At 49.9% G+C, this 12,549-nt stretch overlaps 1 protein-coding gene across 5 annotated transcripts in view; it reads right to left on the bottom strand.

Annotated features, from left to right (window-relative positions):
* Positions 1 to 12,549, bottom strand: part of EVA1C (eva-1 homolog C) — a gene marked incomplete at both ends in the record, with an annotated part of 65,553 nt that overhangs the window by 3,411 nt on the left and 49,593 nt on the right. For 3 of the 5 annotated variants that reach the window (XM_084231573.1, XM_084231574.1, XM_084231577.1), the window contains 3 exons: positions 4,168 to 4,257; positions 5,527 to 5,610; positions 12,245 to 12,388. In XM_084231573.1, coding sequence (XP_084087699.1) covers positions 4,168 to 4,257; positions 5,527 to 5,610; positions 12,245 to 12,388 — 318 coding nt within the window. The remainder of the gene's footprint in view (positions 1 to 4,167; positions 4,258 to 5,526; positions 5,611 to 12,244; positions 12,389 to 12,549) is intronic. The other 2 variants (XM_084231575.1, XM_084231576.1) reach the window with 2 other exon arrangements.

Below are 12,549 nucleotides of genomic sequence, written 5' to 3'. Positions count from 1 at the left end.
ATTGATGATGGATCCCTGTGGTCCTGAACGCATGCCTGATGACGGGCCCCTGGAGTGGGGTGTGGGCATGCATAGGTGGGTGCACCTGGACTGAGAGACTGGGCTTATAAAAGCGGCATCATGGGGAACCGGCGTAAAAGAGCAGGAGGAGAGAATAGAGAGAGAGGCATGTGCATGTCAAGGCCATTAGATCCCGCCATCAAGGACCGAGAACACAGGCAACTTTGGGGAGCCCATGGGCACAATGTTCCCTTGTCACTCACACCGACTCTTCTGAAGTCACAGAGTTGCCAGATGTCAATTAGATGGAACCTTGGGGTGAGCAGCCATTTCACTGAGCCCAAGCATCACGTGGCTGGACCCAGCCCACCCGCACACTCTGCAGCTCCCCCTATAAGGGCACCCATCTGTCTTCTAGAATCATCTGGGCTACATGAGGCATTTGTGACCCTCTATTCTATTTTATATTCTGAAAAAATAAAAGGGTCATTCTTCTTAAGGGTCAACAGGCCCTTCACACTAAATTGTTGTGGTATTGTTCTAAATTTAGCCTTGTTCATCACAGGCCAGCGGAAGGACTTTAATTTCAGTCCTCAGGAATCTCACAAAGGTGGCCATGGCTTCAGGCCCCTGGAGCCGCTGACACAAACAAGGCCAGAGGGGGTTCCGTGGGGGGGCAGCGTCAGGGGGAGTGTGGGACAGGGCCCGGGCTGACAGCACTCAGTGTGACTGTAACTTTGGGTCATGGACCTCAAACTGGAAACCGTGGGAACACGTCAGAAGCCACACCTTGGTGACAAGGCAGCGCTGATTTCTAATCGTCCTCCCTGGCAGGATCGTGTGACTGACTCTGGAATGTGTTACGCGTCTGTCTCAGTGTGGGTTTGTCTGATAGCCTAGAGTTCTCTTCATATAAGACAGTGATGCCCCCCCAACTCTGCTTGCTCACCCAGGGCCCTGGTTACCCCGCATACCCTGAAAGTCCACAGCAAGGGAGATGAAGACTTGTGTGTGCCAAGTGGTAGGGGCAGGGGCAGCAATGTTAGGCCAGAGAGGCATGTCTGTGTGAATAAGACACTGAGTTGGAAGGGGACAGTCAGGCGAGCGAGACTCCTCAGGCATGGACTGCTGGGGCACATGGCCCTCACTGAGTAGCTACACACCACCTTTGGGAATCTCCAACACCCCCACACACACCCCACACACATACACATGCCACCCTTCACCACACACCGCACTACATACCACCCCCCCACACCATACCCTCATACCACCCTACTCCACACACCCCACATCACACATACACTCCTCACACACACTAACATACCACACACATAACTCATACACACACCCCATACACACACTCCTCTCACACACACACACACCATTTCCATTTGTCTAGTTTCAAACTTTTCTCTGAGCTTCTTCAGGCCCATGATCTAAATTCTAGAACAAATTCAAGAAGTCTGTATTATTGAGACGAGGGTAAATGCAAATCCTCCTAAGACTTTGTAGGTCGTTTGATGAGAAAACTCATCCGGGACCCCTGGGCCTTCCCATGTCTGTTCGCTGATGTCTGTTGTCAACATTCACAACTCCTGATGTCGGTCTCCCTCTCCCTCACGTGCACATGGCTGCGTCAGGGCCACCTGAGGCCGGCCTGGGGAAATGTCCCTCTGGAGTCACTCAGTCGACTATTTGCTGCTGCTACGGCTGCCTCTCCTTCAGAGGGCTTCCCCGTGGTGACTTCTGGAGATAAATGCAACTAAACATCCCTCAATAAAACCAAATAACAGCCCATCAAATCCTTAAATTTCTTTAAAACTGAATACCTATAAATAGTAACCACGGGTGCTAACAAGGGGAGGGCAGCTCACGTGGACTCGCCACGTGGTCATGCGATACAACCACCCCCTGATACAACCACTGAGGCCGGCCGCACTGTCCCAGGGGCGTGACAGTAATTGAGACGACAAACTCCTGCCAGGAGGTGCGTAACAACGAGTGGAGAGGGCGGCACTAAGTGGATCCATCCCTCCTTTGGTTTCTGGGTGTGAGGGACAGACAGGGTGGAGCAGGAGCTAATACAGACAACTGGAGGTGAAGAGGTTCCCGATCCTCAAGATTCTAGCGGGTTTACTTCTTGCCTGGAGAAAGCCAAGCGCAGGTCTTGGGCCTGCTGAGTTGAGTCTTGGTCCTGCCGCTGGCCAAGCTGTGTCCATAGAAACGGCTCAGCAACTCTGACACTCGCTTCCCTACATGCAGAATGGGGGATTAGCACCCCTTCTCTTAGCTTTGTAGTTATGGGCTGACTTGTGCTCCCCAAAATTCATATGTGGAAGCCCTGATGCCCAACATGGCTGTCTCTGGAGCTGGAACTGTAAGGAGGTGTAGGGTAAGTGATTCTCAGGCTTTCTGCCCTCCCGCCATTGGCACTGATGATGGATCCCTGCGGTCCTGAACGCATGCCTGATGGCGGGCACCTGGAGTGGGGTGTGAGCATGCGCAGGTGGGTGCACCTGGGCTGAGAGACTGGGCTCATAAAAGCGGCATCACGGGCAACCAGCATAAGAGAGCAGGAGGAGAGAATAGAGAGAGGCAGAACGAGAGAACAAGACCACCAGAGAGCTCATAAAGAGTTGAAGATTCGCCCAGGGCTGGGAGGCCTGCCAGCCTCTGGGCCCCTCAGCACCCCTGCCTGCCGTGCACCTGGTCAAAGCTCAATAATAGCCTGAAAAGCCACCGAGGGCTCTAGGACTCTCCTTTACCCATCTGCTCGGGTCATAGAATACCTGTTTTGTGCCTTCCTGCCCCTACAGGAGGTAATTGAGGTGAAGGGGGTCAGCGTGGGACCCCAAGCAATGAGGCTAGTGTCCTTGGAAGGAGACACACCAGGGAGCTTCCTCTCTCTCCATTTCTGCCACAGGAGGGCAAAGGGAGAAGGTAGTCGTCCACAAGCCAAGAAGGGAGCTCTCCCCAGACTCCTGATCCACCAGCACTTTGACTTTGAACTTGCAGCCTGCAGAACTGTGGGCCAAAAGGTTTCCGTTCTTGAAGCCGCGCTGAATACGCTAACTCATCACGGCGGCCAAGCTGACCGACAGCTGTTGCGAGGGAGGGACAAGGCCCTTGAGGCCGCAGCCTCGGTAAGTGATTCATCCTCACTCCTCTTTGGTGGTTATTCTGCTTGAAGACTTCTCACAGAGCTTTCCTCCAACGGGCTTTCTAGAGACCTTGAAAATAGGGGCATGCTTTTGACTGTAAGAATCCTTCCATTTTTTAACATCAACAGTTACCATAAACAGCAAGAAATAGAAATGAGAGGGGCTAGAAAAGAGGCGATTCTCAGAGAAAACTAATCACCACACAGCAGAGACGCAGAGGGAGGTGGGAAGGCTGTCCTCTCTGTCTCCGGTGTCCAGATATCTCCTTAAACCTTTATTTTCCCTGGAGGAAGGCTGACTCCTGTCAGCCTCGGGGAGTCAAACTGTATTGCTTTATTAACAGGCACTTCACAGAAGGTCTCGGGGTGCTGTTTTCCCTGAACAGCCAGGGAGGCACTGCTGAAACTTGCAGGGTCGACATTCCAAAAATTCGGTCTCTCGCGGGTGCGCAGAGGGTGGTGAGCACAGATGGCAGGCATCAGCGCCTCAGGATGAGCCATTCGGGCTCCGCTAATTAAGAGGGTTGAGGCTGATGGACCCTGGAGGGGAAGATTATCCAGAGAAACCTTGGCAACCTGGCAAGTAACAATGGTGACTCAGAAAGGGACTCTGCCTTCGCAGGGCACGACCTGCTTGTTGACTAAATGATCTTCTGGTTCAATTTTCTTCCAGCCAGGGTGGAATTCAAGAATCCTGTGCCCTTCCCAGATTTTAGAGCTGGGAAGTACATTTCTCAGGTTCCTACTTTTACCGCGAGCCCAACTCCTACAATGCTTGACTTGGAGGGTTTGCTGCCTCCCTTGATGGTTCTGCTGGGGTGGCTCCCCGGTCGGCAGTCTGGTGGGGATTGGAACAGAATTCAGACCTCTGTGTTTCCAGATCTTAGACGCTGTAGTTGCCATGTCAAATGTAAAATCACCTTTCTTTATCTTCCTGAGTGCATTTGTTAGTAAGATTTTAGTTAGCCCATAGCATTGTAAGAAGCTTTGATTCATGAACTTACCTCTGATGTAGGCAAAGGCTGCCAGAGAGTTGCTAACAATGACTCCATCTTTCCTCAGAACATGTGGTCTGCTTGGGTCAAAGTTTATAGCTGTTTCATTTAAAAAAAAAAAAAATGCAAGACCAATTAATCACAGCTCTTCACAGGAGCCTTTCGCTCCTAAACCAGGATTGCCATAATAAACAAAAAGCCATGGAAATCAAACAAATGGGTTGTTACAGAAGACTAGGCCAGGAAGGACCTATAGTAAGTCATCCCTGAAACTATTAGGTGATGAAAAGGATTTAGAAATACTAAAACTTGTTGGTTGCAACAACTTAAGGTGCCCTTCATCCATCCTACTGCAGAAGGGAACACATGTATGTTCCCATCCTAAAGGCGATGGTTTCCATCGTGCTTAGCAAGGTCTCACTTAACCACAGGGCTACTTTGCTCTGGTGACCACAAATAAGACAAATTATGGAGAGAGGTTGTGCTGGGCTACTTCTGGGGCAATAGCAGTCAAGCACAGCACAGATCTGGTTTCAGATACCTGCTTCAGCTGCTGTGCTGGAGCTTAGCAAGCTCCTGATGGGGCAGCCAGGGGTTCAGGGAGCCCCTGGGAAGGTCAGAAGGGGCAGAGTCTCAGGTCTCCACTCCAGGGGGACCATGATATCCACGGATGGGGGCAGGAGGAACCCTGGGAGAAAGAAAAGTGGGTCTGAAATGGTCAGAGGTGGAAGGTGGAGCAGTGAGCTAGAAGAATGTACTTTGAGGATGACAGTTACCATCAAGCCTGGGGATTTCTATTTCCTGGTGCTTTCCTGTGTTTCACTGGTCAAGCATACTTGACTATACTGAGAGGGAAAGATCTCATAAAGTAATACAAGCAACACAAAATCAAACTCTCCCCACCCAAAGTGCATTTTCTGAGATAGATGCTTGTTAGGGCCTCTGCAATTTCTATCAAAACCCCCAGCGGTCTGAATGTCATTCAAGATTTGACAAAAAGAAAAAAGAACCTAAAGCTTCCTGCCCCCTATTTACAAAAGTCCAGGAAAAATCCAAGGAAAACGGTGCCAGGAGGTCATCACATTATCCAGGAACCCCGAATTTATCTCCTAGCAGATCTCTTTTTTGAAGTGATTTCTCTTTTAGGAAGCAAGAGAGAAACAGAAGGAGGATTCACTCTTCTTATAATTAAAATTCAGAACAAAATGTTGGCCCAGCTCTGGGACCCCTGGTCACGCATAAGATGGGAGCTCAGAGCTCCAACTCCACCCCCTTGATTCTAACCAAAGTGCACCCCACTGAGATCATTCACTGGGGTCACTGACCTTTCCTTAAAGAGAAATGCTGGTAGTAAACCATAAAAATTACCATGTTCACCATCTTTCTCCTTCAAAGAAGGTTTTACACTATTAGCAATGGCTGGATCGATCGCCGTGAGAATGTTCTTGGGAACTAAAAGCCAAAAAGAAAGGTTTTTAAATGCTTTATCCACTTAATACAAAGTACAATGCTAAATGTAGGTGAGCTAAATCAATTTTCAAATCAGTCACGAGTCACTCCCTCTGATTGCCAGATACACCCACCTGTATGAGCACCCAATTACCCAGCAGTGTACAATTTTAGGCCCATTTTGCAGGATTAAAAAAAACATGGACAGACATCAAATCAACAAGACCTGGTGTGTCCAGGCACTAAATACAATTGTACTAAAAACAATTTAGTAATTAAAAGGAGCAAAAGACTGTACATGTTCCAAGAGGGTGAACTTCAAACACATTACACTCAGTTGAATAAGCCCATCACCAAAGATCATTCCGTGCATGATTCACCTCCATGAAATAATCAGGAAAGTTACTACAGAGAGACAGAAGGCAGATTTGGGGCAACCTAAGACCAGGGTGAGAATGGGCACAAAGGAACTTGGGGGAAATCAAAGAAGTGTTTTAAAACGGGTGTGTGGTGATGGTCTTCCAGCTGTGGAAATTCACTAGAAATCGCTGGACTGTTTATACTCTAAACAGGTGAATTTTAAGATATGTAAGTCATGCTCGGTCGTGCTGCTAACCCTGAATGTGAACCCCCCAGGGATGGTGGAAAGATCGACTGTCACCAACTCAAGTCATTCGAGTTGAGAGCAGGCCGGCCCCTCCCAGTGCCGTTCTGCTTTTTACCCAGAGTATTTTGCCTCACTGACCCCGTGATAAGCTGCAGAGAATTCTAGGACTCTGTCTAGAGTTATCCTCTCAGTTTTATTAGAAAGGATTATGGAAAGATGAGAGGAGCAGGGCAGCATGATAGGCTTTTCTGAAAGGTGGTGAAAGATTCTGTGGGACAGATGCAAGAATAAGCCATCAGGGTCCAGGGAGGGGGGCACCGAGGACGGCGTGAGCACAGCAGACAGCAGAGCAAGACTTCTGCGGCCCCAGTGCATGTGGTCCGCTGGGAGGAGGGAGAGGAAAGCAAATATTTTTGCTGCAGCAAACTGCTCATTTTGTTTGTTCTTTAGCTCAGCTGGTATCTGGGAGAAGTGGCAACAGGAAATGGAAGTCAGGCCAAAGCAAACCATGCAAGGTCAACCGCACCAATCAAAAAAAATAGAAAAGCCAGTAAGACTCTTCAGCGCAGCAAACCTCATTTCCCTTCTCTGAGTGCTGAACTAAATCATTCAGGGGATGTCCCAGGACCGAGAGCCAGGGAACATTCCTAACTTGTGAGTTTTCCACGTGCTGGAGACTTGGGCACCACCAGCCGGAAGGGTCACTGCATCAGGGTGGCTCTGGTAGAGGGGGCGGCCGTGTCCAGGGCCCCACCCCACCCCCAGGGGTTGACCCAGAGTATGACAGCCCCCCAGGAAGCCCAGCCATTCTGCTGCACATGCTTTCTGATGCCACAGCTTCCCCATCACTTCTGCATTCAAGGAGGATGAAGAGGAGGCCCCAATTCCTGGGCAGGAGTAAGGCCTCGCTACCAGGAGAGATGCTCCTTCCTCAAGTCCATCTCCTTGCTTGTCTTCAAGATTGGGCCTGTGTCTCTGCACATGCAGAGAGCTAACAGATGGAGAAAGGAAGCTGGCAGGGAAGGGCTGTGGGGACAGCGTTGCCTGAGAGTGGCACGCAGGATCAAACTGTCTGCACCTGATGCCAGCTCACGCCAGGAAACACGCCCATTTATTCCCTACCTGAAAATGGCTCTGCTATTGGGAGAGTCTTTCAGGACCTTGAAGATGGCAAGTGGTATCCACGCCCCTGGCAGGTTCTTGTAGCTCCTTGTTTCAAACTGATTCGGGGAGTGAGGTGCCATTTATAACCATCCCACAAACCCACCCCTCTCCAAGAGAGACACCTGCGAAAACCATCCCCAGCCCCTATTCCTGGAGAAGCTCCTAAGCCTGGGCCTGGGCCTGCCTGGAGCGAGGCTCAAGGTGACCGTGGAGGACAGAGCGACTCCCACCCAGCACACAGAAGACGAGCCTCTGAGGGACAGCCCCAGAAGAGCCAGAGGCCAACCAGCTCCTGTGGAGCCCCGGGCCTTTAGGAACTGGATAAAGGATTCTGCTATGGGGTCATACTAACGCCAGAGACCTTGCTCGGAGACGCCTCTCCAGTCTGCGCAGAGTGGCAAATCTGAGGGACTTCAGCGGCCATTACACTTAGGCAAGGTCACCTTGAATTATTTTTTCCTGAATAAATCTATGTCGAGTCATCAGGAAGAGGGGATGGGGGAGGCCGAGGAGCAGGGAAGAAAAGGGAGGGGGAAGCCAGAGCAGGGGGCCTCCAGCCAGAGCCTTCCGCACAGACTTTAAGAACCTCAGACGCTGGAGCCTGCATGGGCTGGTGGTGGATGCACTGTGGGGGTAACAGCTGATGGGGTCACCCCAATGTTACCTCAGTTAAAAATCAATTAAGTAATTTTAAAAAGAAACAAATGGGCTCAGTAAACCAAAAATAAACACGTGGACACTGAGATCAAACTAGTGGTCCCCAAAAGGGGAGGGAAGGAGGGTAAATTGGGTAAAAGGGGTCAAGTATAAGGTGAAGGGCAGACCTGGGCTCAGAGGGGTGAACTCCAGGCAGTAAATATGTAACTCAGGACATCACTTCCCCCTAACAAATATACGCAGTGAGTCACAGGGATGCACCCCGGAAGCCTCCATCATGTTCCATGCAGCGTTCCCGCAAAGTAAAAGTACTAATTCTGCTCAAGTCTGCGGCTCCGGAAGATGCACTAGAGAAGGAGCAGAGTGAAACCCCAGCGGAGCCCTGGATGGCTGCACCCCGGCTCTCACCACCATGCTGGGCAGGAAAGCAAAGGGCTGCAGCCTGAATCATTCCCCTGAGGGAAGCAAAGATGCTGAAAAGCTCAGCCCAGCCTAGAGGCTTCCAGAAGGAACACAGCCCAGATTAAAGGCAGCTCTATAAAATAGGGAGTGTCCTTTTTAAATTGCAAATTGATGATGCCCCTGAGCCTGATGCCCTTAGGTTTGCCTAAGGTGAACCATACCTGCCCTTGCCCCGCTCCAGCATATGCTGCCCCTGCCCCTTCCCTCCACCCCAGCATTCTGCTGACTCCTCAGTCTCTACTCCCCCTGGGAAGCCCTCCTGGTCCCCAGTCCCTGAGCCTGGAACTCAGCACTTTCTACCCCATGGCCTGTGAGGACAGGACACCTGCCTGCCTGCTGCCACTTCCCTGCCTGCCTACCTCCGAGGCTGGCGGGTAACAGGGGCTCACTAATACCTGGGGTTCAGCTCGATGTGAGGATGGTTCATGCCCCATGAAGGCCAACAACTTTCAGACATGCGGGAGCTCCCCTCCAGAATATTCTGCAACAAGGGTGAGCTGTCGGTGACCCCTGCCCAACAGGCTAGGTCATCACCTCCTGTGTGGCTTCCCTCCATCCTCAGGGGGTGTCTCCTGGGCTGGCAGAGCTAGATCTTTGGCAGGGGCTTGGCTCAGCCCCTCCTGGCCACATTTTAGAATCAGGTCACAGGGTTTCTGAGCAAAGCTGATCAGAGGAGAGGTGACCTTGTTAGGGGGAAATGATGTCCTGAGTTAATCCCATACAGGCTTTGTGGACCCCACCCCCACTCCAGACTAAAGCCATCAAGACACTGGGAAAGACAAATCCCATCACCACCAAAGGGAGGGTGGCTGGGACCTGAGGGTGGAGTTGGGCAGCCAGGTTGGGTATAAAAACCAAACACGTGGGCCTTGGGGGCTCTCTCTGGCTCGCGATCGCTCGCCTCCTGGCTTCACGGCTCCTGGCTGGCGGCCAACTCTGAGAGCGCCATTTTGGGATTCCTGATCGGCGGATCGGGTAGGACTCATTTAAAACTTTGTCTCCCACTTTTCTCCCTGAGCTGTACATTTCCTCATTTCCCTTCCCTTGTAAATAAACCTTTTATGAACCTTTCACGTGTGCCTGCAGTAGAGCATGGATAAGTCCTTTTAAGCGCGCGGGTGAGGACCCACAGTCAGGCACCCCATTTTGTATCGGGGTTGCTCTACAACAACCTGACCCCAGTACAGCCAATTAGATATCTTGCTGTTAGAAACGGGCATTAAGATAGCAGGATGGGGCCTCTCTGGTGGCGCAGGTGGTTGAGCGCAGCGCTGTGAAGCTGCTGCAGCCTCTGCAGTGCGGGTTCGATCCCCGCCAGCCTCGGAGATACCCACATGGCGAGCAGACCTCTCCTGTCTCGTCCGCTGCTCCCCTCAGCAGTCTATTTCGTCAATCTGCCTGTTCTGCTCCCCACTCTGTCTCTGGTGAATCCTCTCACCCTCCTGCACACCTGGCTTGTACCCTGGATCTTGTATAAATAAATCTTAAAAAAAAAGATAGCAGGATGGAAGGATTTTATGTTGTTAGAACTAAAATATAAAAATCATCTAGGGCTGAGAGGTGGCCATGGCTCTAAAGAAGGTGGTCTGCCTGGCAGCCCTTCCCAGCCCCTATGGGATCTGGTCCCAGCCCCCTGCAGGGCCATCTTCCCCTCACCCATGCCTCTCCTACCCACCCCGCTGCAAGCTCTTCCCTGAGGAAGGTTCTGTTTGGAAGATTTCGCCAGCCACATCCCACAAGCAAAACTCGGGCCCTTCCACCATCATCCTCCTGCATGGCATCCCGCATTCTGCAGCAGCATTCATCACAAGGGGTGACAACTGATTCTTGGCTTCATTGTTTAATGCCTCTTACTCCTCCTGGACTGTTAATTCCATGCATGCAAGGACCATGTCTTTTTTTTAACGACCAAATCCTTGGCACCTGGCACAACTTCTGAGCTACAGCACTTTCCCAGAATATGCTGAATGAGTGAATGAGGGAGAAGCAGCTTCAGCTGGGACATGTGACCCCATCTCCAGGCCCTGAATGCTCTGAATGCCCAGTTCTCCCAGCTAAGGAGTCATGGCTCAGTAATTGCTCTTGCCCCCCACCCCCAAGAGCATATATGGAATTTTTATTTGCAGGCTGAAGTCCTTCCACATTCAGCTAGAGTGGCCTGAAGTGATGGAACTTCAGGTCTACGCAGCTTTTTGGGGACCTCAGCCAGAATGGGCCAGATGCCACCCACTACTGCTTCAATGTAGGAACAGCAATAAAGACTCAGAGAACAAACCCAGCAGGTTCTTTGAAAACTCATTTTGTCCAAAATCATCTCACTAAACCTTTGATGAGAAAACAATATGTCCCCACCACTGTTGAAGGGATGTAGTTTCACTTTTTAAAGTCACAGTTTCCCAAACCTGTGGTTAAGTGAGAACTTACGGTACAATCCTGCTCCCTGGACGCAAGTGTGGTGCTATTACTTGGGGAATACATTTGTGTAGTTACTTCACAATTGTACCTCCCACAGCTGTGATAGTGTAGAGGACAACATTTTTAGCTCAGGACATAGAAAGCTGGGAGTTCAGGGGACTCAGGGACTATTACTCACTCATAAAAAGAACCAAGTGCTGACACATGCTGCTACATATATAAACCTTTAAAATATGTGCAAGTGAAGAACCTGGTCACAAAGAACCACATATTGTAGAACTCCATTTATGTGAAATGTCTCAAAGAAGCAAATCCATAAAGACAGAAAGTGGACTGGTGGGTAGGGGACGGGTGGCTGGGAGGCAACTTTTTGGGATGACGAAAATGCTTTTTAATTGTGGTGAGAGTGGCCCCATTCTGCGACTATATTGAAACCATGTATTTGTATGCTTTCACAGGTGAATTGTAAGATCTGTGAATCATATTTCAGTAAAGCTGTTATTAAAATAAAAAGGACAAGGGTTAGCTGAGCCTCCGGAGGGGGGGCGGGCGGTGCAGGGAGCAGTTTTCATGAGTACCGGCACTGAGCTCTTCAATGATGGTTAGACTTTGCTCTACCTTTGCTTTTAGGCTTAAAAAAAAAAAGTCTACCTCTCAGGATTACAAAGTGGAAATCCACAGGACCCTCAGAGAATTTGCTGCTGATTCGCTTTTAAGTAGCTTTATAAAGCTACTTAAAAAGCTACTTATAAAGCTGGGTGGGATCTCAGGAACCAGGCATTTTGTTGTATTATTTGAAGACACACAGAAAACAGTGATGGTGTCATGTAACATTTAAAATCGTGTTAGGGTCAGCAATTTGAACTGTGGACTGAACGCTGTGGGTATGTAGAGACACAGCTGTTGGCAGCATAGACAGCCCTGTCACTCAGGGCATAAAAGCAGGACTGAAAGGTAAACTAGGAGCCAAATACGACTGTCAACTCAAAGGGCATAGCAGTACATTTTTGAGCCTCCCAAGAACCAGATTAAATTTGCTATTTTCAGTGACGTCAATTTTATCCTGTTTGCGTAATTTTTCTTACTCATGTGCCACCTATCTGATTGCTAAAAGGGCAAATTTCAATTATGGAAAATTCTAGGGCTTATCTTATACGAATGTCACAAATGAAAATAAAGGGTAGGAAAAAGGAATCTAGCATACTCGGTATGACAGTTCTATTTTAGGAAGAGGGCTGTTTGGCCAAAGTTGCCTGCAAACTTCTTCTGTTCACTTGAACACACTGCCCAAAAAGGGGGTTTTCCAGCAGCCTCCCGAGCGCGGGGTCTTACCACAGGCATAGGTGACAGTGAGGTATTTTTTCACTCCCGGCAGACAGGGGCTTCCGAAATGGTGATTGTTGACCATGACTTTGCACCTCTGCTTCCCATAGCACCTCCGGGACAGGACGTGCACCGCCGAGTACGACAGACAGTCTGAGAAGAGGGAAGAACAAGAACTTTACATACATGCACCCCATATATGGGCACCTCAAGGCTTGTGCTATGTTATATAAAGAAATGTGCCAAATCAGAACTTGAATCCAGGGGAAATCATTTCTCCACTGATCTTCTGTATCACGAGGACACCCACATGC

This window comes from Talpa europaea (genome assembly GCF_964194135.1).
Source record: "Talpa europaea genome assembly, chromosome: 4".
In the NCBI taxonomy this organism is placed as follows: Eukaryota; Metazoa; Chordata; class Mammalia; order Eulipotyphla; family Talpidae; genus Talpa; species Talpa europaea.
This window is presented reverse-complemented; position numbering and strand designations above follow the sequence as displayed.